The sequence below is a fragment of the Notechis scutatus genome, chromosome 3 (genome assembly GCF_049901735.1).
Source record: "Notechis scutatus isolate UNSWTSFEM ecotype Mainland chromosome 3, rNotScu1.2, whole genome shotgun sequence".
NCBI classification, from domain to species: Eukaryota; Metazoa; Chordata; class Lepidosauria; order Squamata; family Elapidae; genus Notechis; species Notechis scutatus.
The window spans coordinates 118,444,660-118,469,010 of record NC_142011.1 but is presented as its reverse complement, the minus strand read 5'-3'; the positions used below and the strand labels follow the sequence as shown (position 1 = coordinate 118,469,010).

Sequence of the window (24,351 nt, the reverse complement as noted above, 5' to 3'; positions counted from 1 at the left end):
TACATGGTTACAAGAGTGATGAAGAAGTAATTTTACAGTCAGCCCCTGCATTTTCAACCTTCTGAAGAGCAAAGGAAAGTTGAATTAAGATAGTAAGTACTGCTTTCACTTAGCAACCACTTCACTTAACAACCCAGTTACCAGCCCAATTGTGGTTGCTAAATGAAGATGGAATGGGACAACTCACCATCTGGCTGACACATTTCACGTGTCCGGCTAGCCGTGGCCACCTTGGCCTTTTGGCTATGATCAAGCACAGAAAACAACTACCGAGTTTCTATATATAATATGCTTGCAATGAACTCTTGCTGAACAATGAGCTCAATGTGCATGATGAAAATACAAATTCTTTGTTGGTTTTGAGGAAAATACCACCTGGCAAATGCAGTAAAATATTAGAATGTATTTTTTTTTTTTGTTTTTCATAAACAATTTCAAGCATTCTTTTTTATTGTCTCTACTCCATGTACAGCCAAGCAAGAAACAATGAATTTTAACAAATGTTTTCATTTTATTCTGAAAAAGACATCTCATTGGCCACTTTTTTCAAGGTTGTATGAAAATAGTATAGATTAACAGCTCACTAATGAACAGGAGGGAGCTAGGAGAAAATTTCAACTTCCATTATTTTCTGTGGTCAGAAGACTCATAATGTTTCAAGGCTTGTTCCTTACATAACCTTTTTGAGTCAAACTAAAGATTAATCTAATCCTGTATATGTCTTAGGAGATTCTCAGTCATCTCAGTGTTCCTGCCCATATTTACCTGCATATCTATACTCTGGGTATCCATAATCACTTCTTTTTGACTTCCTAAGATAATGCTTTCATCTCCTGAATGGGGAAATGGGAGCGAGAGAAAACAAAACATACAATATATTATAAAGTAAGCAGTTTTCTTACAGTATAAACTGATTTTTATATTCAATTCTATACATTTTTTAAACTTTCGTCAGGGGGAATGAGTTCTGAAATGTGGATTCCTAATACGTCTACTCAGAATGAAATACCTTTGAGCTCAACAGCACTTACTTCTAGGTAGAGGTGTCTAATCACCTATACTCAATTTTTTATAATTATCCATTTTAGTTTTCAAAACTTCAGAGAGACAGTACTTTTTATAAATTCATGATAATTTCAATTAAAAATTATATACATTCATGAAGATTGCAAATTTCTTAATATTATCTCTTCATTAGCCAAAACCTAGAATAAGGGGATAAGGAGCCAAGTACAGCTGCTTATGTACAAGAAAAATCTCTCAGATGGATTATTCTATCCCACATTTATGATCAATTAAAGAGCTAGTGACTACATTTGAGGGAGGATACCTCTTCGGATACCTGAAAGCTGCACACATATAAAATAGTGGCAGCTTAGATCTTTGTTGGTTGGGGGGATTTAAGAGAGCACATGTTGTATCAGTATTAATGTTATCAGATCACTTTTGCAGGAATCTGGTGCATCACTAAAGCTTTTTGCTGCAATCCAGCGGTCACTAAGCATATGGGATGTTTTTGTCCACAGCCTACATTTACCTGCTGCTCCACCTCCACCCATCATCTTGGCCTAGCCAAATGCCTTGTTTCATCTATAGAGACATGCCAGACATGCAGTTGTCCATGACTTATTTTTAAGCCTGTAAGCCTGTAGACCTGATTGGGGCTTTATTTCTGTGGGCCCAAGATAGTAATCACACCTGCATAGAATATATTCATACCAACAGGGGGAATGACTAGTTTTGGAAATATGTACCACATTCTTAGATAGCGTTATGACCTAATGGCATGTAACCTGGGAGTTATCTGATATAGAGTTACAGTATATTCTACTGAAGCAGGAATCTTCCAAAAACTTGCAAGGAATATGAGATAAACAGTTGATTGTTAAATCACTTGATGCTTAACAAACAAATTAACTTTTAAGAAACTTAAAAACTAGCTATTATTAAAAATGTCAGTTAATCTAACACAATTTATTTTGTAAAATTTATTTTTCCCCAAAGTTAATATAACTAGTAATTACTTTTCATACACTGTTTCTGATGCATATTTTCCTCTGTGGAAATTATTACTAATACATATTAAAGAGTATTATCACCCTGCTAGGAAATGTATTAGCCCAATGTATTATTTAGCAATAAATTAAATTTTGCAAAATAGTTTGATTTCACCTGTAATCTCACTTGAAATGCATGGCGGTTTAAGAATATCATCTGGATGTGGTTTGCAAAGTCCATGGAAAAGTCTCAAGTCAAAGCAGTCATGAAGCAGCTCTACATTCACTTCAGAACATATGCTCATGAACCCCACTGCTATGCCATTATCCTGAAACATCCGTTAAAATGCTGTTAAGTGTTTTTTTTTTTCAAAAGATATGGAATCCCATAAGATAAGAAAATATATCATTTAACTTCTTGTACTAAAATTCATGTTCCTTGCTTATAATATAGCAAGAGGACCTCTGACACATAACTATAAAATAAAAGTATAAGTATAAAAGTATAAAAATAAGAGGCATAAAGCAGTGCACTGTTTGTATTATCAATGATGATTTTTCAGCTGCAATAGCAATAGTGCTTAGACATATACCGCTTCATAGTGCTTTACAGCCCTCTCAAAATGGTTTACCTTAGTAGTGAGCAAATTGCCAAGGGCCCCCTTTTATTGACCTCAGAACAACGGAATCATGGGTCAACCTTGAGCCAGTGAGAACTGAACTGTTGGCAGTTGGCAGAATTCGTGTGCAATATTGCATTCTAAGCACTGTGCCACCAGGGCTCTTCAAAACCACGTACAGGATTTGAAAAACAGCACACATATTCCAGTTTAATCTGATTAGTTTTAAGTTGTTCTTAAAATAATGTGTCTACCAATATGGCTGTTCTTAAAACTTAGTTTTAATTAAAACTTATTTAATTTAATAACTTTATTTAACACGCTATTTAATTAGAGTTTAATCAGATACCAATAGGTAGTCAGATGATACAGGGCATCCACATAAGGGCAAAAAAGTCATGGCGCAACCATGTGGTTAAAATTCTAGCCCTTTTTAAGTGTACCACATTTTAAAATGAGCTAGGGCTTTAGCCACACAATTCTACTCCCCCTCCCCCAATAACTTTGCATCACTGGGAATTGTATGGTATAAGATCACCCCTTTTACATGCTCCATCAGATAGAGACACCTATTGGCTGTAATACTGAAAGAAATTTATGGCAATTATGTTTTTTTTTAAACAAATTTTATTGATTTTTTTAAAGACAAACAAAATATAGGACATAAAAGCATAAAACCTTCTTTCTAAAAATTACCTATAAGTTTTAACAAGACAAATAAAACATTATTTTTTACAGCATAGTTCCACATTATCACATTTCCATTTAAGCACATATATATCTTTTCCAGATTTCTCATTATTTCTCCCTTCACTTTTATTCAATTATATTTCTTTCTATCAAGGTTTTATTAATTCTCAATCAAATATAAACACACAAAATGCAAAACATAAGACATAAAACTTCTGACAAACAAAGCATAAGACATAGAAACATAAAACCTCCTTTCTAAAAGCTGCTTATAGATTTTAACAAAGCAAATAAAACATTGTTCTATACAGCATAGTTCCAAATTATCACATTTCCATTTAAACACATATATATCTTTTCCGAATTTCTCATTGTTTCTCCCTTCACTTTTATTCAATTATATTTCTTTCTATCAAGGTTTCATTAATTCTCAATCAAACATAAACACACAAAATACAAAACATAAAACAAGACATAAAAACATAAAACCTCCTTAATTATCATTTATACATATCTTTTCCAAATTTCTCATTGTTTCTCCCTTTAGTTTTATTCCTCCAAGGTTTTATTAATTCTCAATCAAACATAGCTAACCAAAACACAAAACATAAAACATAAAACTTCTTTTTGGAAAGTGGCTTAGCCCCGGGTTACATCTTTTTTTACAGACCTAAATCAAATTCATGCTCACCTTATATACCATTCTTATCTTATTTACCATTCTATATTTTCTATATAACTTCTCCCTTCTTTTCTCTCTCTTAATTATATTTTATTTATTTCATCTTATTTTAAAATCATTATACTTGTATCTTTTGTCCGTTCTTTTCCAATTATCTATTTATCTCTTCTCTTTAACAGAAAATTTCCCCTGTAATCACTTTTAAAGTGTGACGCCTTTCTATCTTTCCCCTAAATTGACACTTAAAATAATACATAATTTCCATTCTGATTCTGCTTAGTACATTCTACATGTTGCATTTTAAAATAAAGGAATAATAAATTTATAATATAGTTAAATATATAATTTCTATTCTAATTCTACTTAATACATTATTTTAAAATAAGAAAATGAAATAGTAAATTTATAATAACATTAAGACAATAACAAATTAAACTATAACTAAACATTAATCATTTTACACATTCTCTTTAATATTTTATTGAATATTGAGATCTATCATTATTAAACATTTTAATATTTTAATATTTTATTAAATCTTATAATATTCCAATACACTATTTCAAATGCAAATACTACAATACTATCTTATGTACTCTTGCAGAATCTTTCTTTAATTATGCTTTACCCTTTATCACTGAAAAAGATCTGCTTTTTAGCATCTTGTTTCAAGCCTTTGTGACTTTTTTTTCCCTTTTTCCCTCCCTTTCTTCTCCTGTCTGGCCTTTTTGCCCCCCCCCCTCTCCTAACCTCCATCTTTTTAACTTCCCCTCTCTGTTGTATTTCTCTTTTCTGTTGCTTTCTAACATTGTACCTTTTTTTCACCTTATTTTTCTCTTTCTTGGTTGTTTTGTTAAATCTTAAATTCTCAATTTTCCTTCCCCTCCTCCTATTTTCTTTCTTAGTTGAACTTTTTTGTCCATTAAAGATGGCTTCTCCCTCTTCTTCTTCTTCTCCTTCTTTCCCATGTAGTTGCTGATAAGTAGAAATCACCATTTCTAAAAAGTGGAAGACAGCTCCCAAAGAATCTTTGCCTTCTTGTTCTCCCTCCTTTAATTTTTCATATTCCATTTTTAATTCATCCACAGATAGTGCCATTGTAAAACCTTTTCTTCTTCTTCTTCTTTTTTAAATAACAACCCAAATGGGGCAATTATGTTTGATATAATTAGCTACTATTTATTTATTTGAAACATATACTGTATATATTAATCTTCTAGTCACTCCTTATCACCCATCCCCTCCCACTTGTGACTGTATGACTGTAACTTTGTCGCTTGTATCCTTACGATTTATACTGTTTCCTAGTATGATTTGATTGCTTATTGTACCCTATGACTATTAAGTGTTGTATCTGATGATTCCTGACTGTTGACGAATGTATCTGTTCCTTTATGTACACTGAGAGCATATGCACCAAGACAAACTCCTTGTGTATCCAATCACACTTAGCCAATAAAAAATTCTATTCTATTCTATTCTATTCTATTCTATTCTATTCTATTCTATTCTATTCATATAACCTCCCAAATTATATCACTTGAGGAATATTTAGGCTGCATTCTATTATTCCTAATGAATAGATGAAGAAAATTCTGTTCAAATTGGCTTTGATTGACTTGTGTTATCCAGAATAACAACCCAAATTATATGCAGCTTGGATAATATATACTTAACTTCTCATTTATTTTCTTCCAGTCAAGGATCTATATAGTATATAGTAGCTATATGTATTTTTGAAAATGGGGACATTACAAATATTTGTTTGATTCTTTTCAGTAGTCTTTAGGAGAGTTCTTATCACAAAAAATTTACAAATACATCCTGATGCTCTGCAGCACAGCAGTGTAGCTATGTGGTACTTGCCAGTTTGGAGATGGCTCTAAGACAAGCTACATTTTTCTTTAATTCTTCATCCCTTTTTTCCCCCTCAACCAATAACTCAAATAAAGAATACCATCAGCAACTATTATGAAACTGAGGACTAAAATGCACTGATTTTGAGGGCACAAGATTGGGAAGATTGTTGTAAAACTTTGGAATTAAGAGTACTGAAATATTTTCCTAATCTCAAGAAATAATAGTCCACTTTATTGTATTGGTCAGGTTTCAACTTAAGACTATTGGCAATTCAATTTATGCATCCAGACAAACTGCAACAGTTTCAGAATGGGCCAGTCAGATGTTTAAAAATAAGTCATGTAAGGAGAGATACAGACCTACATGAAATTGCTCTAGACAGGCTCCATCTTAATGGGAAGTATCGCACAACCCAACCCTAAACTGAAACAAAGATAAAATATTCTTGGGTGCCATTATATGATTAGCATGTGTCACTGTTGCCCTCAGGTACCATTGTGTTGTTACTATGTCATTGTTATTTATGTTGTTATTCATTATTTTTTATTTTGTGTATTTTTACTTCTATGTTTATCACTCAGAGTAGCAATAAATCAATACAATAAACAGCCAAACAAAATCTTGTTAATTCTGACTTCATCTTATTTTGTACTGATTTTTTAAAATTTGAATATGATTTGTAGTTATATTCAAATTATTGCGAATTAGGATTACATAATTTACTAGCTGTGCAAACACAGTTGGGCTTTGGCTTTTGTTTAAGGAAGAATGGTTAGAATTTTTTTAAAATCATAATTTGTAAACTACAGTTGGAAAATCTATGTCTGGGGAAGGGAACCAAGCTTTCAGCAACTCACAGTCACATTTTTTAAAGATTAGTCTTCAAAAGCTGCTCTAAAGGGTGAGTGACAATGACAGAGTGCTATTATTAGAGAAGCAGAACTGATTTCTTCAGGACCCAGATTGTTGGGGGCAATATACTGACACTGTAAACTGCTTAGAGTGGGCTGTAAAGCACTGTGAAGCGATATATAAGTCTAAGTGCTATTGCTATTAGTCTTCCTTGTTTTGAATGGTGCATTAGCAAGTTTACTCAAATAGGAATATTACGTTTACTGAGATGTAATATACTTATTTGAATTTTTTTTTTTAAGTGAAAGCTCAGATCACTGAAGATTGCCAGTTTGCCACTAATTTTTCATAGCACATTCTGGATGGAGGCAGAATCTAGGAAGTTGCAAAAACTGGCACAGCTAGGCTACATGCAACCAATAAACTTCTCATTTCTGCCAAAAATAAGATGGTGGTTGATAATAATAATTGAATCACTAGTATGCCAACACAGAGCTAAGCCTAAATAACAGACAAATACCTTGCAGAACAATTCAGTGTTATCAGGCATATACGGTACTTATAGGAGATGGGGAACAGGGAGCAATGAGAAAACCATTCTACAAGCCTTCTCAAAGAAGAGTGGTAAAATTCTATCAGTTAATTAATCAATGAACCAATGATGTTTGAAAATACTTTTAAAAATACTTTTCCTGAAGAATAAAATTATTAAATAATTTTTTAAAATAAAGCTAGAGGTTTTTTACTTTTTAAAGAATAGGGATACTCATCCTATTGCAGAGGACAATATTTATTTGTGTGTTCTGTAAAATGAAGGCTTCTAAATAGAGTGTAGTTCAATTAAACTCCCATGCCTTTTGTACATATGGAATAATATGGTATATCTATTTTAGATATATGGTATATATCTATTTTAAAACATTCTCACTAGTAAGAGAGTAATAAAATGCTGAGCATTTCAACACAAAAACAGATGACAGGCCAGCACAACTCTCATCTGATGAGCACTACAATAAAAATATTGTTTATCTGCAATACAATATTATTTATTGTTATGTTTTATATATTAATACATACAACACATTTCTGAGAAAAAAGTGCATATTTTTATTGTAACAACCTATCCTCTAATAAAATATCATAGCCCAACAATCAAAGCAGACTTGATGCTTAATTATATGTAATATCTAACTTACATATCTTTCCAAGCAATATAATAAAGAGATTTCAAGTGCAACTGCACAGGATTGGAGTTCGAAAAGCCAGTTGAATCCTTATTTTGCCAAACTCCATCCATAATGAATTAGGTTGTTTTATCTTTGCTCTCACAATTACTAAGATATGGTTCTGGATGTTGACATACCCAACCTTTGCCTTTGATACAGCAGCAAATGGCTTATCATTAGGCATAGTAGCATTTTTTTCCAGTCAAAAACTAGCATTCCCACACTAGCATCTGTAGCTGTAGTATCCCTATCCAATAGCTGAACATATGTGTATTTCTTTGTGTTTTGGAATATGACAAAATATAAAAGAATCATATCAACAGTAAATCTCAACATGATTATTATCTGACATGTAATATAAATAAAAGCCTAGAAGGAAACTGAATTGGAAGTCTGTATAAAAGATAAAACATGACAAATAATCTGTTTTGAGTAAGATGGGATATATTTTTGTCTCTAATTTTTTTTAGGAGTTGTAGAGGACAGTTACTTGAAGTTCTAGAAACTTAGGAATACTTCATTTAGAACCCACAGAAGCCCACAGGCAACCTTCCATAATCAAATCTGCTGCCCACATACTGTACAAGCGATAAAATGATAGGGAGCCATTTCAATCCTACTCAAACAAGGGGTGAAATATTATGAGTTATCTTGAATGAATCCAATTTGTCATTTTTAAAAATCAGACAAGTAGTTTATCCAGTAACTCACTATTATTATCAAAGTCTTACCTCACAAACTACAGCAAGATTATTTTCATCTTGAGCTTCTATCAATTCAGCGAGGAAATAGTCTCCATAGGTTTGCCTTAGAATATCGTTATGCCGTGAAAAGATTGGTGTAAGATCATCATGGTCTTCTACCCTACAAATAAGATTATCCTTTTAAAAATAACAAAAATAATTTAGGATTCTATTTTTGTTTTAAATAATTAAGTATAATGGATAAACAAAAGGCATCAATAAACATCATAAATGGACATTTTGCAAGATAACATAAAATCTTATGCAGAAATGATAGTTTCCTAAATTATGATAGATGGTTATAGCAGATGCAAACTTCTTAATCCATTTTAATATAAAGGTCTAACACAATAATATGTAAATTAATATAAGAGACGAGAAAAGTGTCTTTCTTCAGCCACTGCTAGACAGTACAATCTCAGCTACCAGTATTTGGATTTACATCTTAGTATGACAGAGTTATGATTTAACAGCAAACATGCAGCACCAAATCAAAGTCTTGCATTCAGATTACCCATTAACACAACTATCTTTGGTTTATTAATCAATTCACTGTAGAATTAATAGTCAAAATAACCTTTTTAATCCTATTATTAAAATTAATTCTATGATTTTATACTGAAGGCTACTGGACCAAATAGTATAATGGCTGTTAAAACCATTTTAAAAATGCAAATATAATCTGGTACCTGAAATGCTTACCGATTATTATCTAAACATGAGCTGTGCTAATTGTCAACACACAACAAGACAGATTAAACACAACACATATTTAAACATGTGTTTGGTTGGATGGAGTCTCATTTGAACTAGCAACTTGAATTATATCTTTACTTGTCTGAGCTACATTTATAATAAAGCGCCCTTCCAATTATAAATAATGTATTGTATATAAAAGAAATAAATGTCTTATTTTAAGATTCAACAACACAGCAGAAAAATTTCTGGAATGAAATATGATATGTTGTGCCTATCTGAAAAATCATCTCTAAGATAAAATAAAAATATACTTGTAACTGAATACCCCAGAAGTCATTTGGCATTATTATAACAATCTGGTCAGGGAAAAAGTGGGGAGTTTCTGAACACACATGTCATAAAGCAAAGAGAAGGCATTAGAAATCTAGGGGATTTTTAAAATTGAACTGATACAGTATCCTTCTGGCTTAAGTCCTATATATAATTGTGCAGTATAGTAAAACACTGATTTCAGGAGTTTATTCAAGGATAGATTTATTTATATTGACTTTTCTTGCTTTCAAGAATATGATCAATGGGAAAGGCGTTTCTTAAAGTACTCTTACTGTAGCATCAGTAGTGAAAGAAATAGTTCTGCACTGTTTCAGTTAAATACATAAGTTTAAAGAAGAATGAGAAATAAAAAGGAAGAGAAACTACATAAAATGAAAAAAGGAATATACAAAGGAACGAAACATAGTTTTCTAAGAAGACTCCCAGCCTGCCCAAGTCAAGGATCATAAAGGAGTAAGAGTAAAGAGTCAGACTAGATGTGAGTGGAACAGATAGGCCTTGTTCTGGAAAAAAAAGAGAGAGAAAAACCATGTCAGGACTTAAAAGACTCAGAGACGAAGCTATGGGGTAGATTTATAATGAACATAAAAGCTGTAGCTCTACCTCTTCATTGCACTCAGTAAATAATTTTACATTATTGAATTCCCTAGTTTCATGGCTTGTTGCTGAGCCTGGACTTGGCCTCTAATTTTTCTGAAGCCAGGGAGCCTTGCCTACGAAATGGCATAATTTTACATTTTCAGGTTGACAAGGCTTAAAAAAATGTGCTGAGATATTTCCCCTGAATTAAAACAATCTTCAATACATTTTGAGTCATGTTCAGAGACCCACTGATCTCAGGAAATGCAACTACTATGTATCAAACTGACTTAATACTAAGCTGAAAGTTGATCTATGACATTAAAGACAAAGATTATTTTCAAATATTGTATTGTTATCATCATTGGTTAGCAATATTGATCAACATTCATTAACTATTTATCATTTTATCACTTTAAATGCTACCAATGGACAGTTTTTCTTTTAAATTGCTATGAAAATTAGGATATCCAGAAATCTTAGACACAAATATTCCATACTCTGTCAAAGTGTGGCATACCAAAATTATACAAATATAAACTACAATTGTAATATCAGTACAATTCTAACTGCCTATCTTCTGACTTATCATTCTGCAGCAATCTGAGCATTTTGAAATGGGAAATATTCTCATATGAAGTCACAAACTAACTAGTTATTAAGCTGTAAATCAATTAGGGAAGTGGAATATACAGTTTGGTTATATTGAGGAATATAATTTAGTATCTTAGCCTTGTTTATTGAAGAATTGAGGATTTCCAATTTATAAATGTATATGTATACATTTATACATACATATACATATATCTAAATACACATACACACAGCATCTATGTGCTACTGACTACAGTAAAATTCACAGATATATTGACACCACTTCTTAGTGATCATTTTCACATACTGAAGCATGTGCGCCACATTCTGTAACTGCATATAATATTTAGAAAAATATGTAGTCCAAGATATGTGGGCATTTCATGAGCTGCCAAGTAATGATATATTTTCTCAGAACCATACGCCATTATATATTAGTATAATTATTATTTATTACAAGCTGGAAATCTTTGTGATCCTTGGCAGACTTTCTAGAGAAATGTGTTGGCCCCTTTTTTGAATCACTAAAGCAGCTGCATCTTTTTCCAAGCTTGCACAGCTGCTTCAGGATCTGCTCCCAATTATCACCGTATATTGTGTGAACATGCCCTTGGAAAAGTTTCTAAAGCAGCTGTGAGAACATGGAAAGAGACATCACTGTTTAATCAGAAAAAAAAGCACACACTCCTACCAAAAAACCTCCTTAGATGAATTTGCAAGCTGTAATACTAGTCAGACGAGATTAAACATGAATATTATGTAAAATACATTGTCATAACTATTATTTTTAAAAAAATAGATAAAATATGGAAAAAAGGAATACCTTGCCATGTTATGTACAATACATTATATTCAATATGATACGTTGCCTGCTTTTTCATGACTTCATGACTCTCATAGTGCTGATAAACTAAATATTGGCTTCTCTTTTTTGACAGATTCCATGCTTCTTTCATCAAAAGACTAAATAGCTCACACTTGTTTCAATAGGAATCCATCAAATTTGTTGAAAAGATATAGCCTTATGCAGCCTATGGCCCAGCCTTTGGAATAGTCTCCCACTGGAGGTGAGATCAGCTCCCACCTTCCTGGCCTTCAGGAAGAGCTTTAAAACCTGACTCTGCAGGCTGGCCTGGGGTCCCGATAGGGATGCTTTATGCTGGGTGTGGCTGACAGAGTAGAGAGAAGAGAAGATCTCCACCTCCATGTTGCCTATCCTTTTGGTTTTTAGTCTTTCTTTAATATTTTGTGGTTTTAATTATTTTGTCTTTTTATCATTTTGTAAGCCATTCAGAATTGTTGCAAAAGTGAGATGGATGGCATATAAATTTAATTAATAAATAATAAATAAATAAATACCATGGACTTTCTTTCTTCATATCTAGCAATAATGTATTTTGTACTGTTCCTAGAATATGAAATAAACCTTAAGAGGTTGTTTACTACCTGTATCAAATATTTGAATGTTGAGAGTTGTACAATTACCCGTAAGTGTTAACAATGGCTTAATACTACGGAGCACAAAATACTTCTCTACATTTTATCAAGACTTTCTTATTGTTTTAAGAAGGGTATTAATTATTTAATTGAATCAGTCCTTTCTCATCTTTGAAGACAACAGTCTTTCCAAAGTGACTCACAAAATAAAACAAATTGTAAAAGCTAATAAATATTTCTTTTAGTTAGGACTCTTAGCAATGGGATCAGTTTGTTAGGGAATACTATGGATAAATGCAGTACTTGAAGATATAACTTAATAAATTTTTGCAAACAGAATTCTTTATCTGCTTCAAGCAAGAAACATAGATTCTACATATAGATATCATCAGGTGGACAATATGAAAATCAAATCAATTTAGCGAAGTTTGAGGAAAGTAGTATGTGAAGATAAAATGAATGGACAGGACCAGAAAGATTGTTTAATACCTTATTGAATTATTGTAATATGAATTATTACTTGGAACATAAGAACATTATTATTGGAACATGGAAGATTATTACTGAGAACATTTTTCTATACAGCCAGATTTGATACCATGATCTAACAATTATAAAGGAAACAATTTTACAATTCAACAACAAATATAATTCAAGTTTTACAGGTTTTTAAAGTATCCTCAATGAAACCAGCCAAGCATCTCATGGAGAGAAATTCCATATGATGCAAGTGGGAATCAATTTAATGTAAAATAGTTGAATAATGATTATTGAATTTTTTTCAACAAAATTCATTATTGAATGTTTTCCAACAAAATTCAGTTTTGCTAAGTTCTAACTCTTGCCAGGCAGTGAAGGAGGATATAAGCTATTTCAGCATTTAAAAAATAAAGTTCCAGTGCTATGTCTGCCAGCTATCAATAATAGTAATTAAGCAACAATAGACTCTCAGATCCGGGGCCACATAAAAATGCACTTCCAAAGATGTTCAATGATATCTATAGGATAATCCATTATTAAAAATATATCTTTCCATAGATAGAACATAGAATGCGATGAGATTTGATTCAGATTGATGATGGATTTTATGAGCTCTTTTGGACAACCTCCACAAAGCTTCCTAGATGTCTGGTGTACTGCAAGTATAAATAAGATGGTTTTCCATGCACGATACCATGTCCTCGTAAAGAAGAATAGTTCATATTTTTATTTAATTAATCTTGTTAATCACTATTATTATTATATTATATTATTATCCACCCATATCATAATAAATGCTTGATGAAATAATAAATTCTTTTTATCAACACATATTATTTCATCAGATATTTGGATTTTTGGATAACAATTGTTTCAATTGATTGAATGTAAATTGTTTTTTCTTGTCAAAGTACAAATTGCTAGGTGTAAATTTTATTAGTATTTATATATTTGTTTATTTTCTTTTATATAAAGCATGCATGTATTTTTAGATGTACAGATGTACTATTTGTTTAACTGGAAATATGCTTCCTGAAATATATTTTTATACATGCTGTAAAATTAACTATACTTTTTTTTAAAGCAAGCTAAAATAGTAAGTTACCTTGGATGGAAAGTGTACACAGTTCTTGCTAAGAGTGGTTTGTTTTTCTAGCTGCTGATTGCAAAAGTTTCAAATACCTTAGGCACTGGATTTTGGGGCAGAAATCTTTAAATAAGTCACAAGTCCTTCAAAGATTAAAAGTTTAAATTAGCCAGCCTTGATTCATTCATTATGTTGTTTACCTATTCCACTAATCATTTTATAGGAGAATTTTAAAAGCTGGATTTTTCTTTCTCCTTGTCTGTCTTTTTGTTTTGCTAACCCCAACTTCACTAAATGCTGTACACTAACAAACACAAGATCTATTTTAAAAGGTCTATGATGACCTCTGGTGGTCAATTAATGATCGGTTACTCCCAACTCATTTACTACCTGTCAAAATGTGAAAAATCACATAGAATGAAATGATTTATTTTTAGAAACAAACTATATGGCATAAGCATGTGAAGTTGGTAAATGTGATATTAAAGCAATTTTCTTTTTTTTTCAATATTAAATCCTTTTAAATATGTTTCAAAGTAGAGAGATATAAGAGGACACTTGCACATTTAGCCAGTTACCATAGAAACTAAACAAGCATCTAGGTGCTGTCGTTTCAAACTGCTTTTGAGAGAATATTCCTCCTCTTTCTTCAACAACAACAAATTATATTAGTTTCATGATCATCACAAAGTTAGCAACTAGCATGTCAGAGAGATTTTTCACAAGTACAAATTCTTGTAAGATAAATCACCAATTCCCATGTAGAAAAGCCATTCTAGTAAACCAGGTAAGAATGACACAAAAATTGGTATTATATACTATATGAAAACCCTGCAGTAGTCCCAAATACTGACAGCATAATAATTTCATAGTTATTATCATAGAAAATATTCATATTACAATTTTTATAACTAAGCTCCGTGTCAGCAGACTCTGGTCATTATTGAATGAAAACTGAGAAGATTCAATATTAGGTCCATACTCAGCCATGGAAATTCACTCTCTCAGACCAAGAAATGTGGCAGAATTTTTGTAGGGAAGAATTGGAATGGAATCATACAAATAAATCAAACAAATAAATAAGTACATTAAGAAAACAAGAGCAAAAATGCACATTTGAATAGAATGTGATACAATGTGCATAAATGCATTAAAGATGATTAAGGAATACTGAAAGACATAAATGAAGATACTAACATAAGATTAATTCACTCTTGCACATAGTGTAGATACTACCTGGCACAGCGAATATACAACTGAGGACAATACTGATGCCTGTGTGACACATGGAGACTATATTCCATAATCAGAGATGAATTGACAGGATTCCTCATGGGCTCAAAAGCTACTGCCAAATCTATACCTGAAGACAACAAACATGTAGTAAAGGTAACTCACATAATGCATTGACTCTTCAGCTAAATGTTTCTAATGTCTGACATTAAAATTATTATTAATTTAAAATATTTAAATAAAAAGTGTTGTTATATAGCAGGGGTGGGCAACCCTGCCTACATGTGTTCTCCCAACATCCTGTCTGCATCTCATCAGCACTCAGATTATCATACTACTAAAATTCAAAGGCAAAATTCAAAATTAAGTATTGGAATGGGAGCAAGAGGTCACTCAGTGGCCTCTAATTCCAATTCCTATCCTTCAAATGCTGGAAAAAAAATGTTTCCTCTGTTATTTAAACCCTTCTTCTGGTAATGTGGTTTACAGTCATCTAGGAAATCAGGAGGTTAAATTGCAATTCCCAATCTTGTTATTTACTAAGAGAGGAAGCAAAAGTTATAAACTAGTAATGGCTAGGCTAGGTGATTCATTGAATTATTATCATCCATTCTTATTTTGTACTTATTAATATCAAAGCCAAAAGCCAGTAAACAAAATAGATTACTATAAACAGCAGACATTTCACATACATCCTAATTCCTATATATTTTTATTATTCTTTTTGGTAACAGGATTTATTCTTATTATATACTACATATTCTGTTATAGTATACATTTCCCTCATGACCTTAATTTAATACATTTTTATTACTTTGTTATTTTTTCAGCTGGATTCTTAATGCCAAATACTGCCCATGCATGTTCAAAATTAATAGCTTGTTTGTTGTTTGTGTTCCAAATGTAACTGCTCACAGGACAGAATAATTATCTAGCACATGGAAAATTATTTGTTTGTTTGTTCACTAAATAATAGGATCCAGTTTTCAAGCTGAAAAACCAGGGAGATGGGATGTAGAATCTGCTTGTTCTGATACTAACAAAGGTAGCAAATAATAGAGGTAGAGATAGCAACTAACTGAATCTGCTACTGATTTCTTAAAATTGTATTGGGTCAATAAAAAGAGAGAAAGATTTTAGGAGCCATAAAAAATGTAGACAAGTCCTTACCCAATTCCTCTTGAAATGGTATGAAGAGAAATACGAAATGTAATTCTGGTACAGTTTTAAAAACAGTCCTGTGAACAATATTGTATTTTATTTATTTGCTGTTTATTTTAAGTTAAACAAATTATGTACACCAAAATAACAGTCATATTTTAATTTTCTTTATCAAAGTAGAATGGTCAGCAAAATAATATTTTCATCTATATAATCGCCACCAAAAAATAAATGTATGTTCAGAGCACAGGAATCAAGTGAACATATGAAATGGTGTCAGATACACAAGATCACCAATATTTGCAAGATGGAGCTGCCATTCCAAAAGACCAAAAATTAACGTAACTAATTTTCTAGAGAATTCATGCAAGATGTTGCAAGACTTGTATTTTTCAAAAAAAAACCAACAACCTCAGAACATTTTATTTTTATTTTTTACTTTAAATATAAATGAGGAAGAGGCTGCAGAAAGTGCTGAGTTGCTAATCCCAAGATTAGGCTTGGAATATATAAATGTGGTAAGTAAACTTATTGAACTGTATACATGGCTACTGTTCTGATTATGGTTCCATGTCAAGTTAAAGATCAAGTCTAGATCAAAAGATATTTTTTTTCTATAACAGATTTTCCACATGTTATAAGAAGCTATACCCAGCTTACTGAGAACATTTTAGGAAGAGAACTGTTTTGTTCCTGGGCAGTCCAATTCTGTGTACCAAAAAACCTGAGAATAAAATAGTGTTACAATAGTGCAAAAGGGAATAAAACAGTAAACTAGAAAACAGAATGATGGGTAATAAAATGCAGTTTTGCTATGTAACAATTATAGCTATTTATAATTTAAAAAACAAACAAACACAAACTGAAGAAAATTTGGTCCTTTGATTACACACAAGTCTGTGTCAACTCATAGCTACCACATGAACTATCCTCAACCTGGTCCTTTTTCTCAGCCCAACCCACCTCACTGGGCTGTAACTAACTAACTAACTAACTAACTAATTAACTCAAGGCAACAAACATACTGAATATTTCTTCCTCCTCCTATTTTCCCCAGCCACAACCCAGTAAGGTGGATTGTTGTTGGGAAAAAGGAGGAGGAGGTAGTATGTTTGTCACATTCATTTATTTGTTTGTTTGTTTACAACTCAGTGAGGTGGGTTGGGAGAAAGAGGGATGGCCCAAGGTCACCTAGCCAGCTTTGGTGCCAAGACAGGACTCCAATTTATGATCTCCCAGTTTTTAGCCTGGTGCCTTAATGACTAGATCAAGCTGGCTCTCTCATTAGACAAAGCAACTTCCTGCTGGCTTCCCACAACCAAAGTTAATGGGGAAGTTGGCAGGAAGTTGAAAGTCTCAGGCTGGCAGGCAGGTAAGTGGCTGCTGCCATGTGTGGGAGGAGCAATGGAGTTTTTGAGAGGTGATACGCTGGCCAGATAGGATTGGGGCGGATGTGTGAGGGTTAAGGGGGTGCATAAGAGGTGCCACATGCGTTGGGAGTGTGTGAGAGTGTGCGTGAGAGAAACTGCATGGGTCAGGAGGGGTCTGCTTGGTGTGTAAGGAAGTTGTGGCAAAGGTTAGGGAAGGTAGAAGAGAGGTGTGATGAAGCTTTGGGAAGGTATGTGGAAGACATAGCAAGGGTCAGCAAGGGTGCAAAGGGCATGCATAAGGGTGTGAGGGAGGCATGGTGAGAACTGGGGAAGATGCACAGGGGCGCATGAGGGACAGACAGCAATGTTTGGGGATGGTATGTACATCACAGTTGGAGTGTGGGGATGCAGCACAGTGCAGATGATATGTGGGGATGCTGTAGCACAGTATGGGAACATAATGGGTAGGAAAGGGTACATGAGGGAAAGACTTACTCCAGTGCAATAAGACTTTTCCTCCTATCTTCCCCATTGGTTTTCTGGGGAAGCTGCCAGGAAAGTTAGAAAATGGTAACCATGTGATCATGGGGTAGTACTGCCACTCATAAGTACAAGCCAGTTACCAAGAACTCAAATTACAATTACATGACAACAGGGATGCTGGGATGGCTGGAACTCTAAAGACCAATGAGAATCTTCATTTATTCAGTGCCATCATAACTTTGAACAGTTGCTGAATGAAGGGCTATAAGTTGAGGACTACCTGTATATGCAATGTATTGATAAATATGCAGTATACAAATTCATTTTATTTATTTGTTTGTTAAATTGCCCATCTGTCCATGGGGCTACTCTGGAAAGCTTAGAATAATAAAATGGAAAAAAGTGACAAAAATGTGAACGTAACAATAGCAAAGGAATAAAATAAATAATGTTAAGTATAATAATATGAAATTAAAGAAGAGGGGAGCAGGAACCACAGTATGGAAGTGGGTATTTTAAGCTTATATAGTCTACTTCTGTTTATTTCTATTAGCCATCTTGACTACCCGTATTTAATAGTGTAATGGAATGCATGGATAAGCTTGACGAAAGGGGAGAGATGCTATCTAGAAAATTGTCAGATAAGACAGTAACGAGCCTGTTAATTGTTTAATGGTCAAAGAAAGAAACTTAAGAAGGACTCTCCTCAATGGATCTAGCAGTTAAAAATGGCAGGTGGAAAGTTTGTACTTCCAGATTTGCAAAATTCTGTTAATGAAGCCTCACAATAGAGTAGATGTGGTTCATCTAGTTGTGTTTCCTATCTGGTTTACCAGGAAAGCTAGCAAAAGGTTACTCAATAATCTGGTATACATCAAATAAATACATACATACATTCAATAAGGGCTGACAATTGCTTTGCAAATACCCAATAAACAAAAATACACATTTACATATTACTAATTTGAAAGAGATCTACACTGCAATTCCATTCTTTGAATAAGCCTTTGCAACTTTCAGAATAGAACTTCTAAACAGAAATGTATTAGAATTCAATGTCAAGGACAGGTTCAATTTTTAAATTCCAAGAAAGTTCCCATACAGGATCTTCACAAAATTTACTTACTTCATAATTTCATGACAACAATTGACTGAATATTCATCAGCTGCTACAAATAGATGCATAAATAGTGTATTTAAAGGCTGTGAATTAAAAAAAGTTACAAACTTAATAAAAACATTCCATGTTAATAAAATAACTTTAGTTTTGTTCTTGTAAAAATGAATGCAACACTGTAACAAACTATTCTAGTATTTTAGTTATAAAATTTTTTAAAGGATTTTTAAAGTTTACTGTATTTTGTTATCCTTTTTGCAAGTTATTGCATTACCTAGAACTATATGTTGACGTGGGGTAAACACAAAAGCTGACTACACATATATACCATGCTGTTCCTTTTTTTGCATAAACATTTTTACACATAGCACTGAAAAGGAGTAATAAATAATGAGCTCCCCCCAAAAAACTCTCCAAAGACCTTAGATAAGAAAAAGATAAGTGTTTAACATAGATAAATCTAATTTATATCAACATTGTTCATATCTTTCATATCATTCATACCTTTCTATCCTTGTAGGTTGTGTTCTTGCTTCCACCATATCATAGAGGCAGACGGCCTTTTGTTCTTTAAACTCTCTTTGAGCATCTGATCAACTTTGTCCATCCATGATTTCCTCAACCTTCCCCTCTCTCTTAATCTATTGTTTTGCAATTCAACACTGATAATTGGCTTATTTCTAATCTATTCCTTTTCTAAGGACCCCTAGCATGGAATTTGCTTTCTTTACTGCACACAGTTTAAATGATCTGAACTATCACTCTGATAGACATAAGTTTAAAAACTCTAACATTGAATTGCCATTGCTGTTTAGTGGCCCGGTCACTAAGCTTGCGGTGTTTCTTTTGGAATTTTTACAATCCATTTGGTATTTTACTACTGTACCTGAGATAATTTTGTGTCATCTGTAAATTTTACTTCCTCATTAGATGTGCAAAATTATAAATCATTTATGAACTGATTAATGCTAAGACCCAAATACTTGCAGGATACCATTTCTTGCCTTCTTATTCCATTACACATATTGCTCATTTATTTTCCAGCTAAATTTGTCTCCATATTCATGATTCAACCCTATTCACTATCATGTTCTCTTTAAATCAAAAGAAATTTCTTATATTCATACATTTCTTAAGTACACAGTAAAGAACAAAAAATTGGTCTGCACATCAACTGCCCCAAAATAAAGCATATTTCCTATATTTCCTAGATGTGATTCACTACGACATCTTCTACCCCTTCAATCAGAAGGCTACCAAACATTGCCTCAAGCACTTACCAGACTAATTCTCCTGTAGTTTTTGTACTCACTCTTGCTACCTTTCCCATTGCTACCTTTCCCATTGGTTTCCTTATGCTGAAACACCTTATAAGCAAAATATTTATAATTCAGAATATCCACTTTCTCTGTGTGTGCATCTATTTCACTTTTCAATGTCCTCAATGCATTTATTATTGTTGACATTATTTTTGTGGACAGTAACAGACACTAACCCAAACCCTAACAGTCTTGCCTCCGGAGAATAGCTTTGTTAACTCTGTGAAAAGTTATTCACTCTCTCACTTATCTCTTCTTGAAGACTGCCCTGATCCTTTCTTTAACATTTATTTTGAAAAAATATATTATTAAAATATAATATATATATCTATAAAAAAAAACCCTTAAAACCCAATAATATTACATCAAATTTAATTAAAAATAAAAATTAAAAATACTTAATCCCTTATTAATAATTATAAAAAAAAACCTCCCTCCTTCCTTCCCCTCCCCTATCAAATTAACAAACCCATACAGTGAAAATACAGTGATTTTTCATGTTTTCTTGTAATTAAAAATAAAATAAAATGCATTTATTCCTCTGAGAACATACAAAAATGAATTAGAATTAGAATTTTCAAGTAAATTTTTTCCCCATACTTACTGTACACTTTGTCTCAGGATAGCTTTGTTTCATATATGCTTCCCAGTTAGCTTCATCAACAAAGCCCCAGTTAGGATAATCCAAAAATGCAGCATGAGCAACACTTACATTTTTGTCATTAATCACAGTCACTGCAAGATTAGTTTTTTCTCTGTAAAATAAATGTTATGTTTTTGAAGTAAAATTAGTAAAAGAGAATTCAATTTCTTTATTTAAGATATATGAGAAGGTGTTATAATTGTGTTACTTACAAAAGATATATGACATTAATCCTGCCAAACAATCTTTCTGTATCATAGTTCATGAGACTGATAATATTAGGAATATCATGGGATTCTGTCCTTCTGGCACTTAAAACAACTAAAGATGCTGGTGTAGATGAGATTCTTGTAGATGAAGACATTCTGCATACTGTAACAAAACAATAACCAAATATTCCCGTTGAATACTATCATTTATCATCAAACATATTATTGAAATGGTTCCAAAATTAATCTCCAGAAATATTTTAAAATCACAGCATTCCTTAAATATTTCAGTCAAGAAATTAAACCTTATGGAAGTACACTTAATTTATAATCCAATAGTGCCTATTTCAAAGTAAACTGAGCTGAATTTTAGTTTGTAACCAGACCACCCATGAACTCTTGGATAATTATTTTAGAGGTATTACCTTACCAGATTCCTCAATGGCTTAAACAATGGCAGAGTTTCTAATGTACTTCAAAAACTCTTATGAATTTAGGGAAATTTAGTTTGAGATATATATCTGCCCTGAAAATATCCCAGGTTGAACTATAAAGCACTTAGCACTTATAGACTTATATACCGCTTCACAGTGCTTTACAGCTCTCTCTAAGCCAGGGGTGTCAAACTCAAATTCATCGGGGGCCGCATCAGCAGTTTGGTCCCCATCAAAGGGCCGTTGTATCTGTAGGTCTATGTGTCCACTCTTTATTATCATAAATTAATGTCACTGCATTCAATTATTACTGTTTTTTGTAATAATGTAAGTAATAACTAGCTCTGAAAGCAGAAACATAGTCAGAATAATGACAAGTAGATATTCAAATGTACAATTATTGTACAATGTATTGAAAAATGTTTTTGGTAACAAACATTAATTTTTTTAAACATACAAATATTGCCAAACACTGTTTATTAAACATATGGAAAACACAAGGCATTACCTTTTTTTTAACTTTACTGACTAGATGGCTGACATCGTTTCCTAAGGTCAGTCCATCGATGTTTGGCGTTAGGTCTTGTGCTGTAGCAATCCGCAAAACAGCATGGAGGTTATCATCAGTGATGCGTGATCTGCCCCTCCATTTACTTTACTTACCTTTTACTTCTTTCTTTCTTTTACTTCTTTCTTCTTGCTCCTCTCCGCGGCGTCCGCGCGCTCCTCTGATCCCTGGAGATGTCGGGCGGACGTCACGTGATGACGTCACGTCCGACACCCAGGGAGCAGTGCGGGGCAGGAAGAAGTCGGGCCAGGTCCCGGAAGGTAAGTAAATTTTTTTTTTTAACTTGAGCCATTTTTAAAATGAATTTACTCCATGCAGGCACGGAGTAAATTCATTGAAAAAAAAAAGGGGAGGCTGCAAGGCTGGCGGCGGCACCGCGGCCATCAGATGAGGTCTGGCGGGCGGTTTGGCCAGCGGGCCTTGTGTTTGACACCCTGCTCTAAGCAGTTTAGAGTCAGCATATTGCTCCCAACAATCTGGATCCTCATTTTACTGACCTTGGAAGGATGGAAGGCTCAGTCATCTCTGAGGTGGTCAGGATCAAACTGCTGGCAGTCAGCAGAATTACCCTGCAATACTGGCTCTTGCACAGTCAAACATCAGGAGTTCACCACAGAAAATGTTTGATGACATTTTGCATTATGACATAAAATTCTTTATGATTTTTATGATTTTTTATGTTTCAGATAATTTTTCTAATTTCAATTCTACAGGAATCATTGGTCCTGGATTTTAGATGTATTGTTTAGGTTAGCTCATTTGAAGTACTTGTATCAAAACCTTTACCCTACGCATTTTGCCCAGTTAAATGTTATAGGAATAGTAGTTTAGTTTAGTAGTATGTAGATAGATAAATGTCCCAGGGTTATGGTTATGGTTAGGGATCTCTGATGAGCACAGTCTTGATTGATACTCTATATTTAAAACAAGACTCTTAATCTTTGATGGATGTAAAATTAGGGGTGAATTATAGAGGCTTATTAAAGTTTGGTTAGAATGGCAGAGAAAAGTTTGTTAACAGCCATCATCAGGGCTCTGTCTTTAGAAATATATTTTAATGTCTTGGTGGGCGGAACTAATGTCTCTATCAAGCTTGATTCTTTGGATCGTATTTCTGTAGTTTTCTTGGCAATAACACACAAGTTTTTAATTTATTTATATCCTACCTTTGTTACTTTTACAAATAACCCAAGGTGGTGAACATATCCAACACACTTTCCTCTTTTCCCCACAACAATTCTGTGAAGCGAGTGCCTGGCCCAAAGTCACCCAGCTGACTAGGACTCTCTGTCTCCCACTTTCTAGGTTGGTGACATAACCACTAGACAAAACTGACTTTTGTTATTTCCTAGGATTTTTTTTTAAAATCCCAAACTTAAGCTAATAGTATCCCTTGGATACTATTCGTACACTGCCAGGTCTAACGTGCCTATCTATTCCAATATCAGGTGGATTTTGTCCCCTTAATCAACTAGCCTACAGCCCTATACTTACAAGCTGGACAGTCATCACTAACTAAAGGTGACTGTAGTTCCTATCTCATGATTGGCCCTTGTTTGATACCTCTTCTTTTAAAACCAAATTGAGATTTAATCCAAATATAACAGAATTTTCAAAGCCCACGGGGAAAGGATTGTTGCCGTGCCAAAATAAGCACCCACGTTGATAATTGCTCTGCTTCCATTCGCCATCAGTGTCCTGGGAATTTCTGGCGAAAACAGTATATTCGAGAAATAATATTTGAAAGAGCAGAGTTGGACGGGGTGACGAAGTGCCCGCTTCCAACTGTAGGAGTCTTATCTATCCAAGGCTCACCTCCCCACAAGCGGCCACCTTTCAGGACCGGGCGCGGGAGCTCTGCAGAACAAAAACCGCTGCGGACGCTGAATCCACTCGGAGCGGGCTGTTTGTCTGTTCCTATGGCAACCAAAAGCC

General features: G+C 33.3%; 1 protein-coding gene across 1 annotated transcript in view; it reads right to left on the bottom strand.

Moving 5' to 3' along the window:
- CFAP61 (cilia and flagella associated protein 61) overlaps positions 1-24,344 on the bottom strand; it is a 142,406-nt gene extending 118,062 nt beyond the window's left edge. Inside the window, exons 1-9 of the mRNA XM_087961089.1 lie at positions 24,232-24,344; positions 21,418-21,577; positions 21,167-21,317; positions 19,253-19,329; positions 16,283-16,350; positions 15,116-15,242; positions 8,659-8,791; positions 2,173-2,326; positions 766-833 (exon numbers count right to left, since the gene is read on the bottom strand). Coding sequence (XP_087817215.1) covers positions 766-833; positions 2,173-2,326; positions 8,659-8,791; positions 15,116-15,242; positions 16,283-16,350; positions 19,253-19,329; positions 21,167-21,317; positions 21,418-21,569 — 930 coding nt within the window. The 5' untranslated portion in view covers positions 21,570-21,577; positions 24,232-24,344. The remainder of the gene's footprint in view (positions 1-765; positions 834-2,172; positions 2,327-8,658; positions 8,792-15,115; positions 15,243-16,282; positions 16,351-19,252; positions 19,330-21,166; positions 21,318-21,417; positions 21,578-24,231) is intronic.
- Positions 24,345-24,351: the final 7 nt, after the last annotated feature.